Here is a 19,394-nt window from a genome sequence, read left to right as displayed (position 1 = left end):
TATGGTGAGTGGGATAGTATGAAACATGGGCCTAGAAATTCAGTAGGCTTTGCGCCCACTTTTCGCCCAAAGAGGGTTTCTGCGCCAGTGTAAGAGGGTGCGCTGATATTCAGCGCTGCGGTAATGGCGGCGGTAGCCGGTAGCGCTGCGCCGACACCGATGACGTCATCGGTGTGCGCAGTGCCCCGGTTTCGCCCCGCTTCCGGCCCAAACCCCATATTTAGTTGCGGCCGCCTCTTCTGCAGCGGCCGCAAACAGCGCTGGAAAAACGGGGCCGTACTGCTGCGCAACTGGGGCGCTTTAAGGTGGAGGTGCGGCCGGCCGCTTTTTCGGTGGCCGCCTGCCCGCACCTCCCTCCCCGGCCTCCTACACCACCCCCCCCCCGCGGCATTGGTGGCTGATTCCCGCGAGCCCGGCACTTCTCCGTGGTGCCGGCCTCATTTGCCGGCAGAATCCAGCGGCGATCTCATGGCTGCAGGCAGCTCCTCCTTAAGAGAAGGAGGAGGCCTGCAGTACCCCAGCCTGCCGCACCGCATCGGGTGGCGCAGCGGCAGCTGGAGCGCTGAAATTCACTTTCAGTGCCCCAAGCGGAGGCGGGCACACCCTGGAACAGCGCCCGGTTCCGACTTGGGGCGCTAAAAGTGAATATCTGGTGGGCGCAACTGGCTCCGCGCGCAGCGCTAACTTTTGGGCATTAGCCTGCTGGCGGGCCTTAACTGAATTTCTAGGCCATGGTGTGAGCAACAGAATTCCAGGTGAGTTGAAGTTTGTGTAGATTGGAGCTTGCGAGGCCAGCAATAGAGCATTAGGGAGGACGAGCCTGAAGATAATGAAGGTGTGGATGAGGTACAGAGGGAGGCTGATGAGGTGGTCTTGATAATGACCTAGAAATGGAGTTTGAAGGACATTGAGGTTGCAAATTTTCAGGTTCAGCTTGAGTGAAAGGGGCATTGGGAGCTGAAGGGCAAAATATCTGATGAAAACACAACAGGATGGCATTGGCCTTACCAATATTGAGCTTGAGAAAGTTCTGGCTCATTCATGATTTGATGTCGGAGACCACATCAATAGCAATGGAGTCAAGGATAGTGATAGAGGGCCAAAGTTGGATGTCATCAGCATATATATGAAAACTGAGTCCATCCGACCAGATCAGGATTTTAAAGGGGCATACTGCCTGATTATGGGGGCCACTCCAGCTACCCAGTGGGAGGCTCCAGTGAACATTGCCCCAGCCAGAGCTGCAACAGGGCGGTAGGTCATTGACCCCCATTTTCGGGATGCTACTGCACCATTTCTGCCAGGCGGAAGGGGTGGAAATTCAGCCCAAGGTTTCTTACTGTGGTGACATCTCAATTCCTTCTCCAGTAGTAGATGGTTATAAAAGTGCTAACTAGCTTAAGTGCATGTTAAATTATTATGACATGATAGCATTTTAATTTCTTGAATCATGATTGACAATAAGGTGATAAAATCCTTTCTGTTATAATTGCCATTTCTCTCTACTCTGTTAACTTCCATCTGTTGATATTCTCTGATGTCTTCACTACCCAGCCTGTCAGGTTTTCTGGACTATATATTCTTTGGCACAGGAACAACCTTTGGCTAATCACCAAATGTTACGTGCCATGTTGATTGATGATTGACATCATTATGATGCTGGATACCATTGTGATGCTTGCAACATGATCTGGTCCTATCCCATAGGCTATAAAATAAACAATGGTCAAGCCATTAATCAGAACTGGTTTCACTCACTTTCCAGAAGAAGGTATTCAACAAATGTTAGCTTGCTTTGTTTAAAAGGTACTCCACTGTAGGCTATACTTTCTCCTTAACAAAATAAACACCAAGGAAGAAAGAAAGAAAGACTTGCATTTATATGGCGCCTTTCACGACCACCGGACTTCTCAAAGCGCTTTACAGTCAATGAAGTACTTTTGAAGTAGAGTCACTGTTGTAATGTGGGAAGAGAGAAGATTACAAGAATTTATTCTAACCAACAGGGCATAGATATATAGAACAGACTCCGAGTAAAAATAGCTGATATGGTAATAGGAATGAGTATAGACAGGAATGATCAAATACTCCCTGGAACATGCGTGCTGCTGGGACAATGGAAATGTAGCACCAGGTTGTAAGTTGTAAAATTAGATAAATATTATGGAAGGATGAGATTGAAAGAGATCCAAGATTCTAAGTAGGCTCAATGCTAACATGTCTAATCAATACAGTGCAGAATATTGAACTAGAGTCAAAACAGTAAAATGCAAGTCAGAGGAAGTTATGATCAAACTATACAATACTCTCATCAGACTGCACCTGCAGTACTCTGTCTGGTTCTGTCTGGCAGAGAAACAAAGGAGACATTTAAGCAATGGAGGGGAGGCATTGCAGAGTAGAGCCATAAGGCTGATATCCTAGTGCTGGGGTTCTGACTTATGAGGAAAGACTGGAGAGATGATCTTATAACGGTTTACAAGATAGTAAATGGCATGGAAAAGGGTAATCTGGAAGACTGCTTAAAATTAAACAGTGGGAGTAGGACTAGGAACACAGATTCAATCTAGTAAAAGGTAACTTTAGGGGCAAAAATATTTAGGTGCTATGGGTGCCATTTTGTGACTAAAATGGCATTTGCGCCATGCGCGTACACTTCTGGTGTGTGCCGTGCCGGACGCCACCTTGGTGAGGGCATTAGCATCAGCACTGGGAGCTTGCACCAGAAGTGTGTAGATTAGGCAGATTGTGACGTCAATCAGCGTGCAATGCTGATTTGACGCCAGCGCTGCCATTTTCGTCCTCATTAATGCTCTATCTTAGGTGAGTTAACGCTCTAAGATTAGTTGCTGATTAATTTCTACTGGCTCTGTGGAAGTTTGTGGAAGTGTTTGGAGCTTTCTAGAGTTGTTTAAAGTTGGTGAGGTGACGGGGAGTGGTGCTACAAGTGGAGAATGCCTTGGTTCTGACTTCAAGGGTTCTGGTCAGACCACTTGCTCTCAGTCATGAGTGCTCTCGTCGTCATCTCCCTTGGCCTGCAGCATGACAGGGAGCTGGAGCAGAGGCAGTGAAGAAGAGGACAAGCTGCTCACAGAGGGAGGAGGGGATTCCCTACATTTGAAGTCCCTCAAGGAACGAACCGTGTCCCCTCCTTTTCCTCATCCAAGTGCTTGCCTTTGGTGACATCATCTGCAGACATGGACTCAACTTCCACATTTACACTGACAACATCCAGCTCTACCTCTCCACCACCTCTTAACCCATCCACTGTCTCTGTGGTGTCAGATTGCAACATCCTGTCTGTGTGGAGTTTGCACATTCTCCCCGTGTTTGCGTGGGTTTCCTCCGGGTGCTCCGGTTTCCTCCCACAGTCCAAAGATGTGCGAGTTAGGTTGATTGGCTATGATAAATTGACCCTTAGTGTTAGGGGGATTAAATACGTGGGGTTACGGGGATAGGGTGGGATATGTGTTGGTGTAGGGGTTATGGGGATCGGGTGGGATATGTGTCGGTGCAGGCTCGATGGGCCGAAATGGCCTCTATCTGCACTGTGGGGTTTCTGTGATTCTGTGATTCTGTGATGAGGTACAGCCTCCTCCAGTTAATCATTGGGAAGACTGAAGCCATTCTCTACGGCCCCTGCCACAAACTCTGTACGCTCCCTGGCCACTGTCTCATGCTGAAGCAGACTGTTTGAAACCTCAAAGTCCTATTTGTCCCCAAACCGAGCTTCCATCCCCATATTCTATTAATCACAAACACCACCTACACAACAGTGCTTGCCTCTGTCCCTGCCTTAGTCCATTTGCTGCTGAAAACCAGGTCCTACTCACTTATCGCCTCTGTCCTTGCTGACCTACATTAGTTCCCGGTCAACTTAAAATTCTCATGATGAAAAGACATAGGGCTCGATTTTCCCAGCCCCGAGGAGGCGGGTTTGGAGGCGTGCGAGTTGTTAAAATCGCCAAAACTGGCGGGCGGGCCCGTTCCCGCCTCCATGCAATTTTCCCAATTGCGTGTTTTCTGACCTGCTTTCCATCCCACCTCCAAGAGACGGGTTAGGCCCTTAAGGCCCTTAACAACCACTTAATTGCCTCTATAATCCCATTTTGAGAGGCCTTTCCGATTTTAACACATTTCCCCCATCCTACACGCCTCCTCTGGAACACGCCAGGTAATCCTGGCGGCCTCACTCGTGGATTGCTTATGAACAGCTGCAATTCCACCATTACAAAGGAGTTTTCAACGATGATCATTTGCAGGTGGCAGAACTTTGTTGTTTCAGGTCTGGGGGAACTTTTAGCAGGCATACTCAGTGTTGTGGAAGTTTGGAGCCTGACACCCATCTCCAGTGTGACCTCCTGGGAAACCCCTCTCCCCACCTTGACTAAGCGCTTCTTCAACTGAAACCTATTCCAGAAGCATGGCGAACATTTAATTCCTTTCCTCCTGGACATCAGATTCGGATGCAGACCAGCCGCGGCAGCAGCAGATCCATCCATGAGCAACAGCAGCGCCATCAACAGGAGCGCCAAGCTGCTAGTCACCCACCTGAAGATGCACAGGCCAGAAGGTGCCAGCATGCAACAACATTGCTGCCCGGGATGCAAGGGACGCACTCATCCTGGCCAGATTTGCTTAGCCTGCACAATCAAACACTTTAGTCTTGCTCCTTCTTACCACATCATCGACAATGGAGAAGAACCTATGGAATCCTATCACTCTGACCACCATTCTGATAATTGCAAGGCGCCCTAAGCCCTCAATGTGAAAGTCCCATTTGCGAAATGACACAGGCTACAACTTCAACAGTTTGCCATCAAAACACTTTATAATACAATCACAATGATGGCTGGTTCAAAAACAAAACAACACCGCACCCAAGTGACTACCCTTGTGACTACTTGTGCTTTACCTTCCTCTTACGCGTGCTCCTACGTGGTGCTTCCCCTGTGGCTTCAGCAGATGTGGAGGCCCCTTGCTCCCTCTCTTGCTGCTCCTGTCTCGACGCCTTTGGCGGGCATCCTCTGGGGTGGCGAACCTGTGCGGGCTCGCCAACAGTCTGCTGCTCCTACGACTGTGCAGGGGCTGAGATGCCCATGTCATTTGGTTGAGGACTCTGGTGGGGCTTTGACCGAGAGCTTTGCTGTGGCATGGTCATGTGAGTGCTTGCAGAGGAGCCCCCACTGCTTTGTTGTCTGCCACCAACATCCCTCTCATGGGTCAGCCCCACTTCAGAGGTAGCAAGTGGCTTGAGAGCACCTTGCTGCACTGCACGGGGGCCATGAGGACCCATTTCTGCACTGGAAGTCCTACTCCAGAGGACTTGCATGAAGGTCTGCTTTGCTTGCCCAATAGCTGACCATCGCTCCTCAAGAGATGTCATTCTATTCTGAACAATGACCATGTTTTCAATACCCTTGTGACTAAGCTCCTCCATGGACCATGGAAGGAGTGAGTGTAGTGAATGCATAGCATAGATACTTAGAAGGATACAAAGGACCCTCCCTGTGTGTTGTAAGTAGTTGTTGTCATGGCATCACAGTGATAGGAAGTGTGAGGGCTGCATGGTTGAATAGTTAAGTGAATGTGACCTTGGAGAGAGAGGGAACGGGTAAGGGTGCAGTGATGTAAGTGTCAAGTGGGATGTGGAGGAAGTGGTTGGCAAAGCAGAGTGCTGGTGAGGAGAGGCGATGGGGATCAGGTTGAGGGTGATGGGAAAGTCATGCTCACTTTTCCGTTGCGGAGAAAGTCATGAAACCTCTTCCTGCATTGCAGCCAGGTTCTGCGGCTCATTGAAATGGAGTTGACAACCTGGGCCACTTGTAGCCACACAGCTTTTGTCTGCTGGGGTGGCTTTTTTCTCCCTGAGGAAGGGAACAGCACCTCCTTATTGCAGCTGGCTCCGTGCACCAGAGCTTGGAGGGAGGGCTCATCAAACCGAGGAGCACACTTTTGCTTGATCGTTGACATTTTCCACAATTCAACTCCTTCATGTAAATTGCAGAGCCTTTGCAGTCTCCAGAGGAAGCAAGGCTGCTTGCAGGCCTTAAATTCAACAGCATTGATGACGTCATCAGAGACGACTTTCTGTATGAAAAGACTAATTGGGCCAGTGGTTCTCACACGCAGGAAATCAATTGGCCAATTAGGGGAAAATCGCACTTTTTCAACACTTCACTTCGGAGTCGGGGTCCTGACACGATTTCCACCTGACACGCCCCAGCCCGCACACACTGACAAAATCCAGCCCATAATAATGTTATATATGTCAGAGAAACCTGTTAATTGTAGTATTTATGCCCTAATTTAGAAACATAGAAGATAGGAGCAGGAGTAGGCCATTTGGCCCCTCGAGCCTGCTCCGCCATTCAATGCGATCATGGCTGATCATCCAAATTCAGTACCCGGTCCCTGCTTTCTCCCCATACCCCTTGATCCCTTTAGCCTTAAGAAATATATCCAACACCTTCTTGAATATATTTAATGAACTGGCCTCCACCGCCTTCTGTGGTAGAGAGTTCCACAGGTTCACCACTCTCTGGGTGAAGAAATTCCTCCTCATTTCTGTCCTAAGTGGCCTACCCTTTATCCTTAGACTGTGTCCCCTGGTTCTGGACTCCCCGACCATCGGGAACATCCTTCCTGCATCTAGTCTGTCCAGTCCTGTCAGAATTTTATAAGTTTCAATGAGATCACCTCTCATTCTTCTAAACTCCAGCGAGTACAAGCCCAATCGACCCAATCTCTCCTCATACGTCATTCCTGCCATCCCAGGTATCAGCCTGGTGAATCTTCGCTGAACTCCTTCCATGGCAAGAACATCCTTTTTCAGATAAGGCAACCAAAACTGCACACAATACTCAAGATGTGGTCTCACCAAGGCCCTGTACAACTGCAGCAAGACATCCTCGTGCACCAAGGCCCTGTACAACTGCAGCAAGACATCCTTGTTCCTGTACTCAAACCCTCTCGCTACGAAGGCCAACATACCATTTGCCTTCTTAACCGCCTGCTGCGCTTGCATGCTTACCTTCAGCGACTGGTGCACAAGGACACCCAGGTCTCGTTGCACTTCCCCTTCTCCCAATCTATTGCCATTTAGATAATAATCTGCCTTCCTGTTTTTGCCACCTCACATTTATCCACGTTATATTGCATCTGCCATGCTTCTGCCCAATCACCCAACATGTCCAAATCATCGTGGAGTTTCTCGACATCCTCCTCACAGCACACACGCCCACCCAGCTTTGTGTCGTCTGCAAATTTGGAGATATTACATCTAGTTCCCTTGTCTAGATCATTAATATATATATTGTGAATAGCTGGGGTCCAAGGACCGATCCCTGCGGTACCCCACTAGTCACTGCCTGCCACTCGGAAAAAGACCCGTTTATTCCAACTCTTTGCTTTCTGTCTGCCAACCAGTTCTCTATCCAAGTCAATACCTTGCCCCCAATCCCATGTGCCTTAACTTTACACGTTAATCTCTTATGCGGGACCTTATCGAAGGCCTTCTGAAAGTCCAGATACACCACATCCACTGGTTCTCCCTTACCTATTTTACCAGTTACATCCTCAAAAAATTCCAGTAGATTAGTCAAGCATGATTACCTTTTGTGAATCCATGTTGACTTTGTCCGATCCTGTCACTGTTTTCCAAGTGCTCTGCTATTACATCTTTTATAATGGACTCTAGCATTTTCCCCACTACCGATGTCAGGCTTACCGGTCTGTAATTCCCTGTTTTCTCTCTACCACCTTTTTTGAATAGTGGGGTAACATTAGCTACCCTCCAATCCATGGGTACTGTTCCAGATTCCATCGAATGTTGGAAGATGATCAGCAATGCATCTACTATTTCTAGGGCCACTTCCTTAAGTACCCTAGGATGTAGATTATCAGGCCCTGGGGATTTATCGGCCTTCAATCCCATCAATTTCCCTAACACCATTTCCCTACAAATACTGATTTCTTTCAGCTCCTCCCTTTCATCAGACCCTATGTTCCCCGACATCTCTGGGAGGTTATTTGTGTCCTCCTTTGTGAAGACAGAACCAAAATATGTATTTAGTTGGTCTGCCATTTCTTTGTTCCCTATTATAAATTCCCCTGATTCTGACTGCAAGGGACCTACGCTTGACTTCACCAATCAGTTTCTCTTCACATATCTATAAAAGCTTTTACAGTCAGTTTTTATGTTCCCAGCAAGCTTACTCTCATATTCTATTTCCCCCTTCTTAATTAATCCCTTTGTCCTCCTTTGTTGAATCCTAAACTGCTCCCAATCCTCAGGATTATTGCTTTTTCTGGCCAATTTATATGTCCTCTCCTTGGATCTTATGCTATCCCTAATTTCCCTTGTTAGCCACGGTTGAGTCACCTTTTTTGTTTTATTTTTATGCCAAACTGGGATGAACAAATTAGAAGGGTTATTTAAGCTTTAGTGTAGATATATTTCATTGTTTTCAACTGCACATGGGTCATATTTAATAGATTTAATAGATTTAATTAGTGTAGTTATTTTAACGATTGTAGTTATACCTGAACTTTTTATTTAAGCTCTATTAAAATTCCTGCTATCAATTATTGCCCTGGATTGGCTGCTGGAATTTTGGATAGATCGGCATCAGATATTGGCTCAGTGGTAGCACCTCTGAGGAGGTGCCGTCTTTTGAATAACACATTAAAGCAAGGCTGCCCTATCAGGTGGATGTAAAAGATCCCACGGCATTATTCGAAGACGAGCAGGGAAGTTCTCCCCAATGTCCAGGCCAATATTTATTCCTCACCAACATCACTAAAACAGATTATCTGGTCATTACCTCATTGCTGTTTGTGGAAGCTTGCTGTGCCTAATTTGGCGGCCGCATTTCCTACATTACAACAGAGACTACACTTCAAAACTACTTAATTGGCTGTAAATGCTTTGGGATATCCTGAGGTCATGAAGGCGCTACATAAATGCAAATCTTTCTATTTGTTTTGAAAACAGTTTATCTGGTCATTTATCTCATTGCTGTTTGTGGGACTTTGCGATATTCAAATTGGCTGCCGCATTTCTCTACATTACAACAAATACTTCATTAGCTGTGCTTTGGGGCATCCTGAGATTTTGAAAGGCACTATATAAATGCAAATTATTTTTATCCAGCTTTCATCCTCATATTTAAACCCCTTCACACCTTCACCCTTCCCTATCTCTGTAACCTCCTCAAGCCCTACAGCCCCTCTGCTCCCTCCCCCATAATCTCCATTCCTCTGACCTCAGCCTTTTGTTCAATCCGCCCTCCCTTTGCCTTGCCATTAGCGGCCATGCCTTCAGCCATCTCTGCCCCAGGCTCTGGAATTCCCTCTCTTAAACTGCTCCGCCTCTCCATCTCCTGTAAGTCTGTCCTTAAAACTCAGCTCTTTGACCAAGCTTTTGGTCACCCCTCCTAATACCTCCTTCTTTGCCTCGGCGTCCATTTTTGTCTGATTCTGCTTCTGTAAAGTGCCTTGGGAAGTTTTTCTACGTTAAAGATGGTATATAAACACAAGTTGTTATTGATGTACCTCCCCTCCTCCTACCTACCTTTGGCTCAGGATGCATAGTTTGGAAAATGTGTGTGTAACCTGTAGACATTTCAGTATCTTTTTGCATAATAGCTTCTTGGGAAAACTGTCACAATAAGATAATTACTAAGTCTGGTTACCCCCTCCCACCCCCACCCCCCCAGAAAAACACATTTTTAACACCCATAGAAATGACTGAGTTTTAGAATAGTCCTTTAATATTTTTGAAACTACTAATTTACTGTTTATTTACAAAACCATTGTCCTGGTGGATATGCAAATTAATATCATACTGCTAATTGTGACCCCATGTGAGTAGCAGAAGAAATACTGAGTGTTCACACTGATTTATCAAGTATATGTTGTTAGCATGTTTTCTGTTAAGCAACCAGAATTTCCATGGCAACGTCTTGAAAACCTGCCATGATAAATTGTTGCTGTGGAAATCCTGGCTAGCCGATAAAAGTCTGCTAATAAGATACATGTAAGGAAGATTATGAAATATCTGTTGCCTTCAGTTTTAAGGCATCATCTCAATATCCCTCATTATAACTGGAGATAAATCTCCTCGCAAATAAACTCTCCACATTTATCTATTAATGTGATGAGTATATACGTAGGTAACGACTCTCCTGTCTTTAGCGACATCATAAATGTGTTTGTGAAGATTTCCCCTGTTTAGTATTTCTACTGAAATCATAAACGTGTTAAGAACATAGAAACATAGAAATATAGCAGCAGGAGTAGGCCATTCGGCCCTCTGAGCTTGCTCCGCCATTCAATATGATCATGGCTGATCCTCTAACTCAGTACCATATTCCCGCTCTCTCCCCATACCCTGTTTACGTAAACAAATAGATGCCTTTTGTGTCTAGAAATCTATCTACTTCTTAAATATGTTCAGTGACTTGGCCTCCACAGTCTTCTGTGGTAGAGAATTCCACAGGTTCACCACCCTCTGAGTGAAGAAATTACTCCTCATCTCAGTCCTAAATGTACCACCCCGTATCCTGAGACTGCGACCCCTCGTTCACAGTCTCAGGATACGGGGTAGGACATTTAGAACGTGTTTACAATATCACTATCAATAGTGAACTGAGGAACTCTTCACAAATGCTTTAATGATGCCAGTACACACAGTGAGCGGAGGAATCCTTACCCCCAGAGTTTTAAAGTACAAGCCAACATCAAACTACAGCCAATTGAATAATTGTAACCCCTACCATTGTCTTTACAATACCGTACTATTTTTCCCCATGTGATTCCATTGTTTTCTCAAATATAATTTATGTTATCGTGTATTCTCAGAGATTTAGATTCACCACACATGCAGCAATAAATAATGTACTGAAACACTCTCTTACAGGTTTAATTACAGCATCATAAATTGTGAGCTGTGTTGGCGAGGATAATACTTTGCATGAGTAAATTAAACAAACTTATGATCGGCAGACCATAATATCTATTTTAAACCTTTTTGTGTGTACGAAATCCATTTACTGATGCCCTTTAAGAAGCAGTGACAGAAGTCTTGGATGAAGCTGTGATTTACTGTTCAATGCACACTGCATTCCTAATAGGCCAACAGAATCTGGTAAAAGAAAAAATATAATTACTCAGAAGCCACAAAGTTCCCTCACCTCAGCAAAGCAGTCTAAATTTCTACTGCTTCCTAAGTGTCCCACTGAGGATGCAAATTACAGCAACCATAATGCACAATTCACCATTAATGTTTAAATATATTACATATTTGCCTCATAGATGAACTTTATGGAAGCTTTGAATCAATACCTATTAATAAGACCGCGTTATGTTAATCCACCTTTTTCTGGTGTTAAGTATTACATTAAGCCTAGCTCTGTGGAGATTTTTTTCAAACTTTTATTATGTTTCATTCAGCTATTGCTGGAGACTTTCCAACTCCTTTGTGCAATGTGTCACTGTACTGAAAAGCCTCTTTTCTAATTCACTCTTTTTTGTTGCTGAAAAGATCGTTAAGCAGCAGGCCAGAGTGTTTTCCTTCTGAGAATTTGGCTGATTGTTCAATTAAAGATGGTGTACAGCATTAAAAATGCAGCTCAACTTTTTTTTTTAAAACCCTGAACATACAAAGATGGCTTTGTGTTGTATGGAAGGTTTTTGGTACTGTGCTCCATTATGTTAAATAACTCGTAATACTCCCCTCCCTTTACCCTGAGGATACAGAACGGTAACATTACCATATGCTCTTTTCTCTGTACAATTATGGTTTCTAATTTTCACCTCCTTAACCCTTTATAATGTAAGAACTGACTGTAAATCATAACCTGCAAAGCTCCATTAGTCAACTTCTGTTTATGTAAACAAATAGATAAGTTCTATGAACTGAACTTACCACACATTTGGATAAAGATTACAATTAAGTAGGATTTAATGAAAAAAAGTGTTTCTTTTTCATGTGGGTGAAAATGTTTTGAAAATCTAACTCGAGCTCTTCAAGCAGTCTCCTAACCTGCACACGATGCAAAATAAATCTTCAGGTCCTGAATTTCTGTGAAGATTGTCCCGATCTGCTGCAGTGACTATGAACTCATTTTAATTTTTTTTGGAGATGAATCATTTTTATCTGAGGTAAATTCTAAAATGTAGCAGGGCTGGTTTTGCACCCGCCAGTGACTCCCTGCTGTGACCCCATTGGAATTTCTGTAGTCAGCATCTTCTGTATGTTGTTGGCAGCCTCCTGTTAGTAGTTCCACTGGTGGTGGCAGGTCTGCTCCTCGGGGCGTGGGATCAGAATATTGCAGCTGAAGAAGTGGAGAAGATTTTTAAGTTGCCACTTTGCCGAATACAATCAATTGCCCAGCAACTGATTGCAACTGATTTGTGGGTCATTTAAAAAATGAATCCCCCCTAACAACATTGAATGCCAGGAATACACTGAAATTCCTAATATTCTAATATGGTGTTAATGATGAGAAATATGTAGGCCCAGAATTTGCTGGAGTGGGGCGTCTCGCGGTATGCCTCGTTGGTTAGTTTTTTTTCCTCATCCTTCATCTCGAACATTTTTTGCACCGCAAATTGCTGGAAGTGCAACGTGATAACAGCAAGGTCACTGCCTCACCGGAGCATCTGGGACCTTGGCGAACAACAGGACCAACAATCTTATCTCCTTAACCAATCAGATTCAAGGACAGAGAAAGAAACAGAGCGAACAACAGGGAAGGAAGCAGGGTGAATTAGAGTCAATTAGTTACAGAGAGGGAAAGAGTAGTTGCTTCACTATGTCAGGGCAGAGCTCTTACAGACTACTTTCCAAATACTTTCACTAGATATGTGCAGCCCTCACTCACTCTCATGTCCTAACATTTTCCATTGGAACAACATAGCCTTTGACCCATCATCAGCAATAATCTTATGTCTATGTGTACTTCCTATCAACTTTTACCATTATAAATTCCTGTATCCACATTGGAGTCTGCTCAAGTAAACTTGCACACTGTACAGGGTGTAGTGACACCATTGCACCAATGGTGGTGCTGTAGCACCTCAATTTTTCATCTCAGCGCCTCAACCTCTACTCCAGAGAAACTCCTACGGCCCAATCAACTCTGCTTCCCAAGTTGCTAGACATTTTGTTATTTAATTACAAATATTATAATATGAAATCATAGTATTATATATTAAAAAAATGAAAGAATATATCATTTTAAGATGGGTACTGAATTAGGTCCATGCAGCCTGTTCCAATTAACCCACACTCTCTAACCCAAAGACTATACTCGGTCTTGACTCTGTGTGCAACACCATCGGAGATTGGCTAACATATTTTATATAAATATATGTAGATATTAATATATGATATAAAAATATTGTATAATATTTACTATATATTGTTATCATAGAATGGTTACAGCACAGAAGGTGGCCATTTGACCCGTCGAGCCCGTGCCGGCCCTCTGCAAGAGCGCTTCAGCTAGTCCCACTCCCCCGCATTTTCCCCGTAGCCCTGCAAATTATTATATAAGGACATTTCTTCCTTGTGGGTGAAATGGATGTGGGTCGATGTTCCTGGGCAGCTTAAGAAGACTTATGCCTGCATGCTTGGATTTTCTGTAACTTGGGATTTGATTGCTTAATTTTACTCACGTTCTCGTCCCCGAGCTTCACACAAAGCCCTAATACTGTATAATAAGTTGGTTTGATTTTTCTCAGCATTGCTAGTAAAAGAGGGGATAAATGCAATTGAAAGGAAGGATATTAACTCAGTTAATACAGAATCTATATGGGTGGAGCTAAGAAATAGCGAGGGGCGAAAAACATTAATAGGAGTGGTATATAGGCCTCCAAATAGTAAAATAGAGGTTAGGGAGGGCATCACGAGGGAAATTAGAGAAGCGTGCAATAAGAGCACAGCTGTCATCATAGGTGACTTTAACTTACATATAGATTGGACTAGCCTAATCAGTAAAAATAATGAGGAGGAGGAATTCCTTGAGTGTTTAAGGGATGGTTATCTGGATCAATATGTCGAGGAACCAACTCGGGAACAGGCTATATTGGACTGGGTACTGTGCAATGAGAAGGGACTAATCAGTAATCTTGTTGTACGGGGACCCTTGGGTCAGAGCGATCATAACATGATCGATTTCTCACTCGAAATGGAGAGCGAAGAAATCGACTCAGAGACTAAGGTCCTGAATTTAAACAAGGGGAATTATGATGCCATGAGACGGGAACTGAGTAGGTCTGATTGGACAACGTTCCTGAGAGGACTGGAGGTAGATAAACAATGGCAAACATTTAAAGATAGAATGACAAAATTGCAAAAATTGTTTATACCAATCTGGCATAAAAGGAAATCTAAAAAGGTGACTCAACCGTGGATAACAGGGGAAATTAGAGACAGCATAAAATCCAAAGATAGGGCGTATAAAATAGCCAAAAAAAGCGCCAGAGCGGAAGATTGGGAACAGTTTAAGATAGAGCAAAGGAGGGCAAAGGGCATGATCAAGAGGGGCAAAATAGCTTACGAAAACAAGCTGGCGGAAAATATAAAAACTAACTCCAAAAGCTTTTATAAATATATCAAAAGGAAAAGACTGGTGAAAACCAAAGTTGGTCCATTGCAGTCAGATACGGGGGAATATATAATGGGAAATAAGGAAATGGCAGATCAACTAAATGCATACTTTGGGTCAGTCTTTACGAAGGAAGACACAAAAAACCTCCCTGGGATATCGGGAAAAATAGGGACATTGGCAAAGGAGGAACTGACGCAAATCAATATCTCTAAGGATATGGTGTTAAGGAAGCTAAAGGGATTGAAGGTGGACAAATCCCCAGGGCCTGATAACATGCATCCTAGGGTACTGAAGGAGGTGGCCCTAGAGATAGCGGATGCACTAAGGATGATTTTTCAGAATTCATTAGACTCGGGAACAGTGCCGATGGATTGGAGGGTAGCTAACGTTACCCCACTATTCAAAAAGGGGGGTAGGGAAAAAGCAGGTAATTACAGACCTGTAAGCCTTACATCAGTTGTGGGCAAAATGCTGGAGTCCATCATTAAGGATGAAATAGCGGAGCACTTAGCAAATGGGGACAGGATAGGACAGAGTCAACATGGATTTACAAAGGGTAAATCGTGCTTGACTAATCTATTGGAATTTTTTGAGGGAGTAACTGGTAGAATAGATGGGGGAGAGCCAGTAGATGTGGTGTACCTGGACTTCCAAAAGGCCTTCGATAAGGTCCCACATAAAAGATTAGCATGGAAAATTGAGGCTCATGGGATAAAGGGGAAAGTTTTGGCGTGGATAGGGAACTGGCTGTCAGATAGAAAACAGAGAGTTGGAATAAACGGCTCATTTTCTGAATGGCAGGCAGTAACAAGTGGGGTACCACAGGGATCTGTCCTGGGCCCCCAGCTGTTCACAATTTACATTAATGACCTGGATCAGGGAGTCGGATGCAGCATTTCCAAATTTGCAGACGACACTAAACTAGGAGGTGGGGTGGGCTCAGAGGAAGAGACCAGGAAGCTCCAGAGCGATTTGGACAGACTGGGCGATTGGGCGGATAAATGGCAGATGCACTATAATGTGGACAAGTGCGAAGTTATCCACCTTGGGTGCAGGAACGGGAGGGCAAATTATTATTTAAATGGCAATAGATTGGGAGAGGGGGAAGTACAGAGAGACCTGGGTGTTCTTGTACACCAGTCACTGAAGGCGAGCATGCAGGTGCAACAGGCGGTCAAGAAGGCAAACGGTATGCTGGCCTTCATAGCAAAAGGGTTAGAATACAGGAACAGGGATACCTTGCTGCAGCTGTACAGGGCACTGGTGAGACCACACCTCGAGTACTGTGTACAGTTTTGGTCGCCTCATCTGAGGAAGGATGTTCTTGCCATGGAGGGGGTGCAGCGGCGATTCACCAGGCTGATACCAGGAATGGCGGGAATGACCTATGAGGAGAGACTATGTAGTTTAGGGATGTACACACTGGAGTTTAGAAGATTGAGAGGGGACCTCATAGAAGTGTATAAAATTCTGACAGGTCTAGACAGACTGGATGCAGAAGGAATGTTTCCCTTGGCGGGTGAGAACAGAACTAGAGGACATAATTTAAGGATAAGGGCTAAACCATTTAGGACAGAGATGAGGGGGAATTTCTTCACTCAGAGAGTGGTGAACCTGTGGAACTCATTGCCACAGAGGGCAGTGTACGCCAGCTCATTAAATATATTTAAGAGGGAATTAGATATATTTCTACGGGCAAAAGGGGTTAAGGGTTACGGAGAGAAGGCGGGGACGGGATACTGAATTAAAGGATCAGCCATGATCTCATTAAATGGCGGAGCAGGCACGAAGGGCCGAATGGCCTACTCCTGCTCCTATCTTCTATGTATCTATGTATCTATGTAATCTCAATTTCTATAGCTATGAATCCTGTGACCACTTCTCATTGTGTGGGAGAGAGTGCATACAATTTATTGACAGTTCTAAAGTGTTTCCTGAACATTCAAGGTATTGTTTTCACAGGTTAATGGAAGGCGAGGTCTAGTACCAATAAGTTTTCTTGAAGACAACAGCATTGGATTGCGAAATACCTTGAAGCAGAAAGCAGTAAGTAGCATTATGGTCTGTATGTATTTGGTCAGATATTTTACTAAAGCATAGGAAAGCTGACTGACTGCATTTTTTCTTGAAGTTTATTGCTTTGTTCTGCACTTTCGCTATTATTAGAACTTTTTATTTGTCTTGTAATATAAGGTACTTTGTGTTATTTTGGTGAAAGGGTGAACATAGATGCTAAATGGATGCAGTGCTAATAAGACACACCTGTTTGAAAGTCTGGTTTTAGCCCACAATTTTGGGGCTAATTAATGATGACCATGATTTAAATGTGCCTGAAGGTGCTAAAACAGCCACCTGCAGGCTTAGCACTCAGACGTTGTTTAGAAGCAATTTCCGTGGAGCTGCATCTATAGCCTCCATGCACCCATTTCCAGTGAAGGCGTGGAGTGTGCTGGCTGACACACAATGTAACATTTGAGGATGGCTCAGGGACCAAGGGAGAGGGCCCACAGGTTCTCAGACATGGCACTGGCGGTCCTGGTGGAGGGATGTCCTGTGCCCGCAGTGGGGGAAAGGAGCCCGCCTCGCCCTCCTGTCCCTCTCTCCTGCAGCAGCTGGTGCTGCTCTGCCTGGCCCCATTTCCTCCTCCCATTCCTCCTCCAGACCAAGGGGGACCCCTAGCAAGATGCCCATGACCAAGCACTCCCTTTCTCCTGGTGACTCCTATAAGGTGTCCAATAAGGTACAGTAGCACAGCACTCATTCTCTTTAGGTGAAGTTCTCAGAGAATTTCCAGAATAAATGTTGCCAGAGTGTTGGTGAAGTCTTGACAAAGTGTCCCAGAAAATCTCCCGATGTGTCTCAAAAGTGCTCTTCAAAACTCCAGCAGCAAGTGAACAGTGAAAGCTGAGCATAGCTTTAAGTAGCGCTCGAAATCCTCAGCAGTGACTTCTTTATTCTTGTTCAGATGGTCACTGTTAGGAGATGTCGTTAATTGAAGTGCTAGCCATCAAAATGCCGTGCAGCCATTGTCAATCAGCCCCTTAACGATCCTCCAGGTGGCCGTTCTTAGCGCGCGCTTCAACTCCTTTACCAAGATGGCATCCTGCGCTAAGCCCAGGCTAAACCGGCGTTGCAGCTCAAGACCCCACCTTGTCCACCTCGGAAGCTCTATAGTGCCTAAAGTATCCGGGGAAAATCACCCCCTTTATTTCCTAAATTCATCACATTTCTTTGTGCCAAAATGTTCTATACTTCAGGCATTGATGTTCGTTGTTCTCTCATGCCCTGGGACATCATACAATTGTTGTTCTTCATTATAGTCAAGCTGCATTACCCACAAAGCCTGGGTCTGAGGTGGAGGCTGGATATTCAGGACAATGTCGATATTGCTGCCGACATTCACAATCCTTCCCTGAGCTATATTATAGTTGAATTTTGTCAATTGGAATATCACCTTGGGAAGGAAAATATGACCATTTATCAGTCCATTGTTACTAGGAAAAAAGCATAATGATTTAAATACATGAGGAGTAAGCTGATGCACTCATAGCAATGTACCCATTAATTAATGATATTAATTGGTGTTAACTGTACCATCACTCCCTATTGAGTGGGAAATTGTTCCATTCGCCAGCACTATCACTAATGTTGCTACTGTATATATATATATTTTTTAATTCTGACAAAAATGATAATTCTTCCAAAAATAATAGTAACATTTAGGGCAAAAATGGTCAATGCATGGAATGGACTGCCAAGGGGGGCAGTGGGCTTGATTGTATCAGCAAATTCAAGAGAGTGTTGGGTAAGTACCTGGAGAAAAATATAATCGAGGTACCATGGGTATATTTCCTAGACACAGGACTGGTCAGATAGACCGCAATGGTCTTTTCTGCTCCTTTAAATTCCTATATCTCTAAGACCCGACCACCTTCACTGGAGATCAGGTGAATGATGCAGTTTGCAGCAAGAGTCACCCAAAGACTGTGATGGCCCCCAAATCAAAGGCAACAGCACCAGTAAATTCCTCCTTGTCTCGTGTCGCAGTCCCCGGCTGAGATTAGCCAACTGTTCCCCAAGTGGATTGATCTCTTATTAATGATAATAATGTATCAACAGGACCTGCTTGTCACTGACGGGACATTTTTGCACTTTATATGCTACATGTTTTCTCAAGCAGCAGAGAGCACAGATTATGACCTGGTATGCAAAAGGTCACTTTAAAGACATCGGGGAAATTTTCCACTGCTGCACTTCTACACTTTTAGTGCAGTGCAAGTCATGAACACATATTTAAATGATCAGGTGTGGCGGATCATACACCTGTTACGCAACATACCCCATTTACAGTCCATTCGTTTAATGAACGGAAAATCAGGTGGTCTGAGAAATGGGTGCATTCTTCTCTGCTCCCAACATACGCTGCTCTGCACCAGAGCTCCAAAAAAAGAAAATTACCCCTTTTATTTCCAAGAAACATTTCCTGACTCCTTTCTGCTTGGGTATTGTTCTACTCAATTTGGCCAGCTCGATACCTCAGTCAGGTTCAGACAAATTGAAAGATGTCTTTGAGCTTTACTGTAAGTGGCAGCTATATTTACAGTACGTGGACAAACACTGTTTTGAATCGTGTGAATGGCTGAGCACCCAATGTAGTTCTGAGAGATACATTTTTAATGTCCTTTGTTTTCGTGTATGTTCAAAGGATTTTGAATGGTACATCTGAGCCAGTGCTCAACTATTTCAGAGGAGCAGGTACGTTGGATTGATGTTGGA

The 19,394-nt window shown here is 44.4% G+C and overlaps 1 protein-coding gene across 2 annotated transcripts in view; it reads left to right on the top strand.

The window, feature by feature from the left end:
- Positions 1-19,394, top strand: part of LOC147122627 (uncharacterized) — a 191,627-nt gene that overhangs the window by 161,480 nt on the left and 10,753 nt on the right. For both annotated transcript variants that reach the window (XM_086007983.1, XM_086007975.1), the window contains one exon: positions 16,581-16,664. In XM_086007983.1, coding sequence (XP_085864109.1) covers positions 16,581-16,664 — 84 coding nt within the window. The remainder of the gene's footprint in view (positions 1-16,580; positions 16,665-19,394) is intronic.

This window comes from Somniosus microcephalus, chromosome 2, assembly GCF_052327205.1.
Source record: "Somniosus microcephalus isolate GS21.2 chromosome 2, FLI_Smic_1.0, whole genome shotgun sequence".
Taxonomy (NCBI): Eukaryota; Metazoa; Chordata; class Chondrichthyes; order Squaliformes; family Somniosidae; genus Somniosus; species Somniosus microcephalus.
The sequence above is the reverse complement of the archived record's forward strand: the minus strand, read 5'-3'. Positions and strand labels throughout refer to the sequence as shown.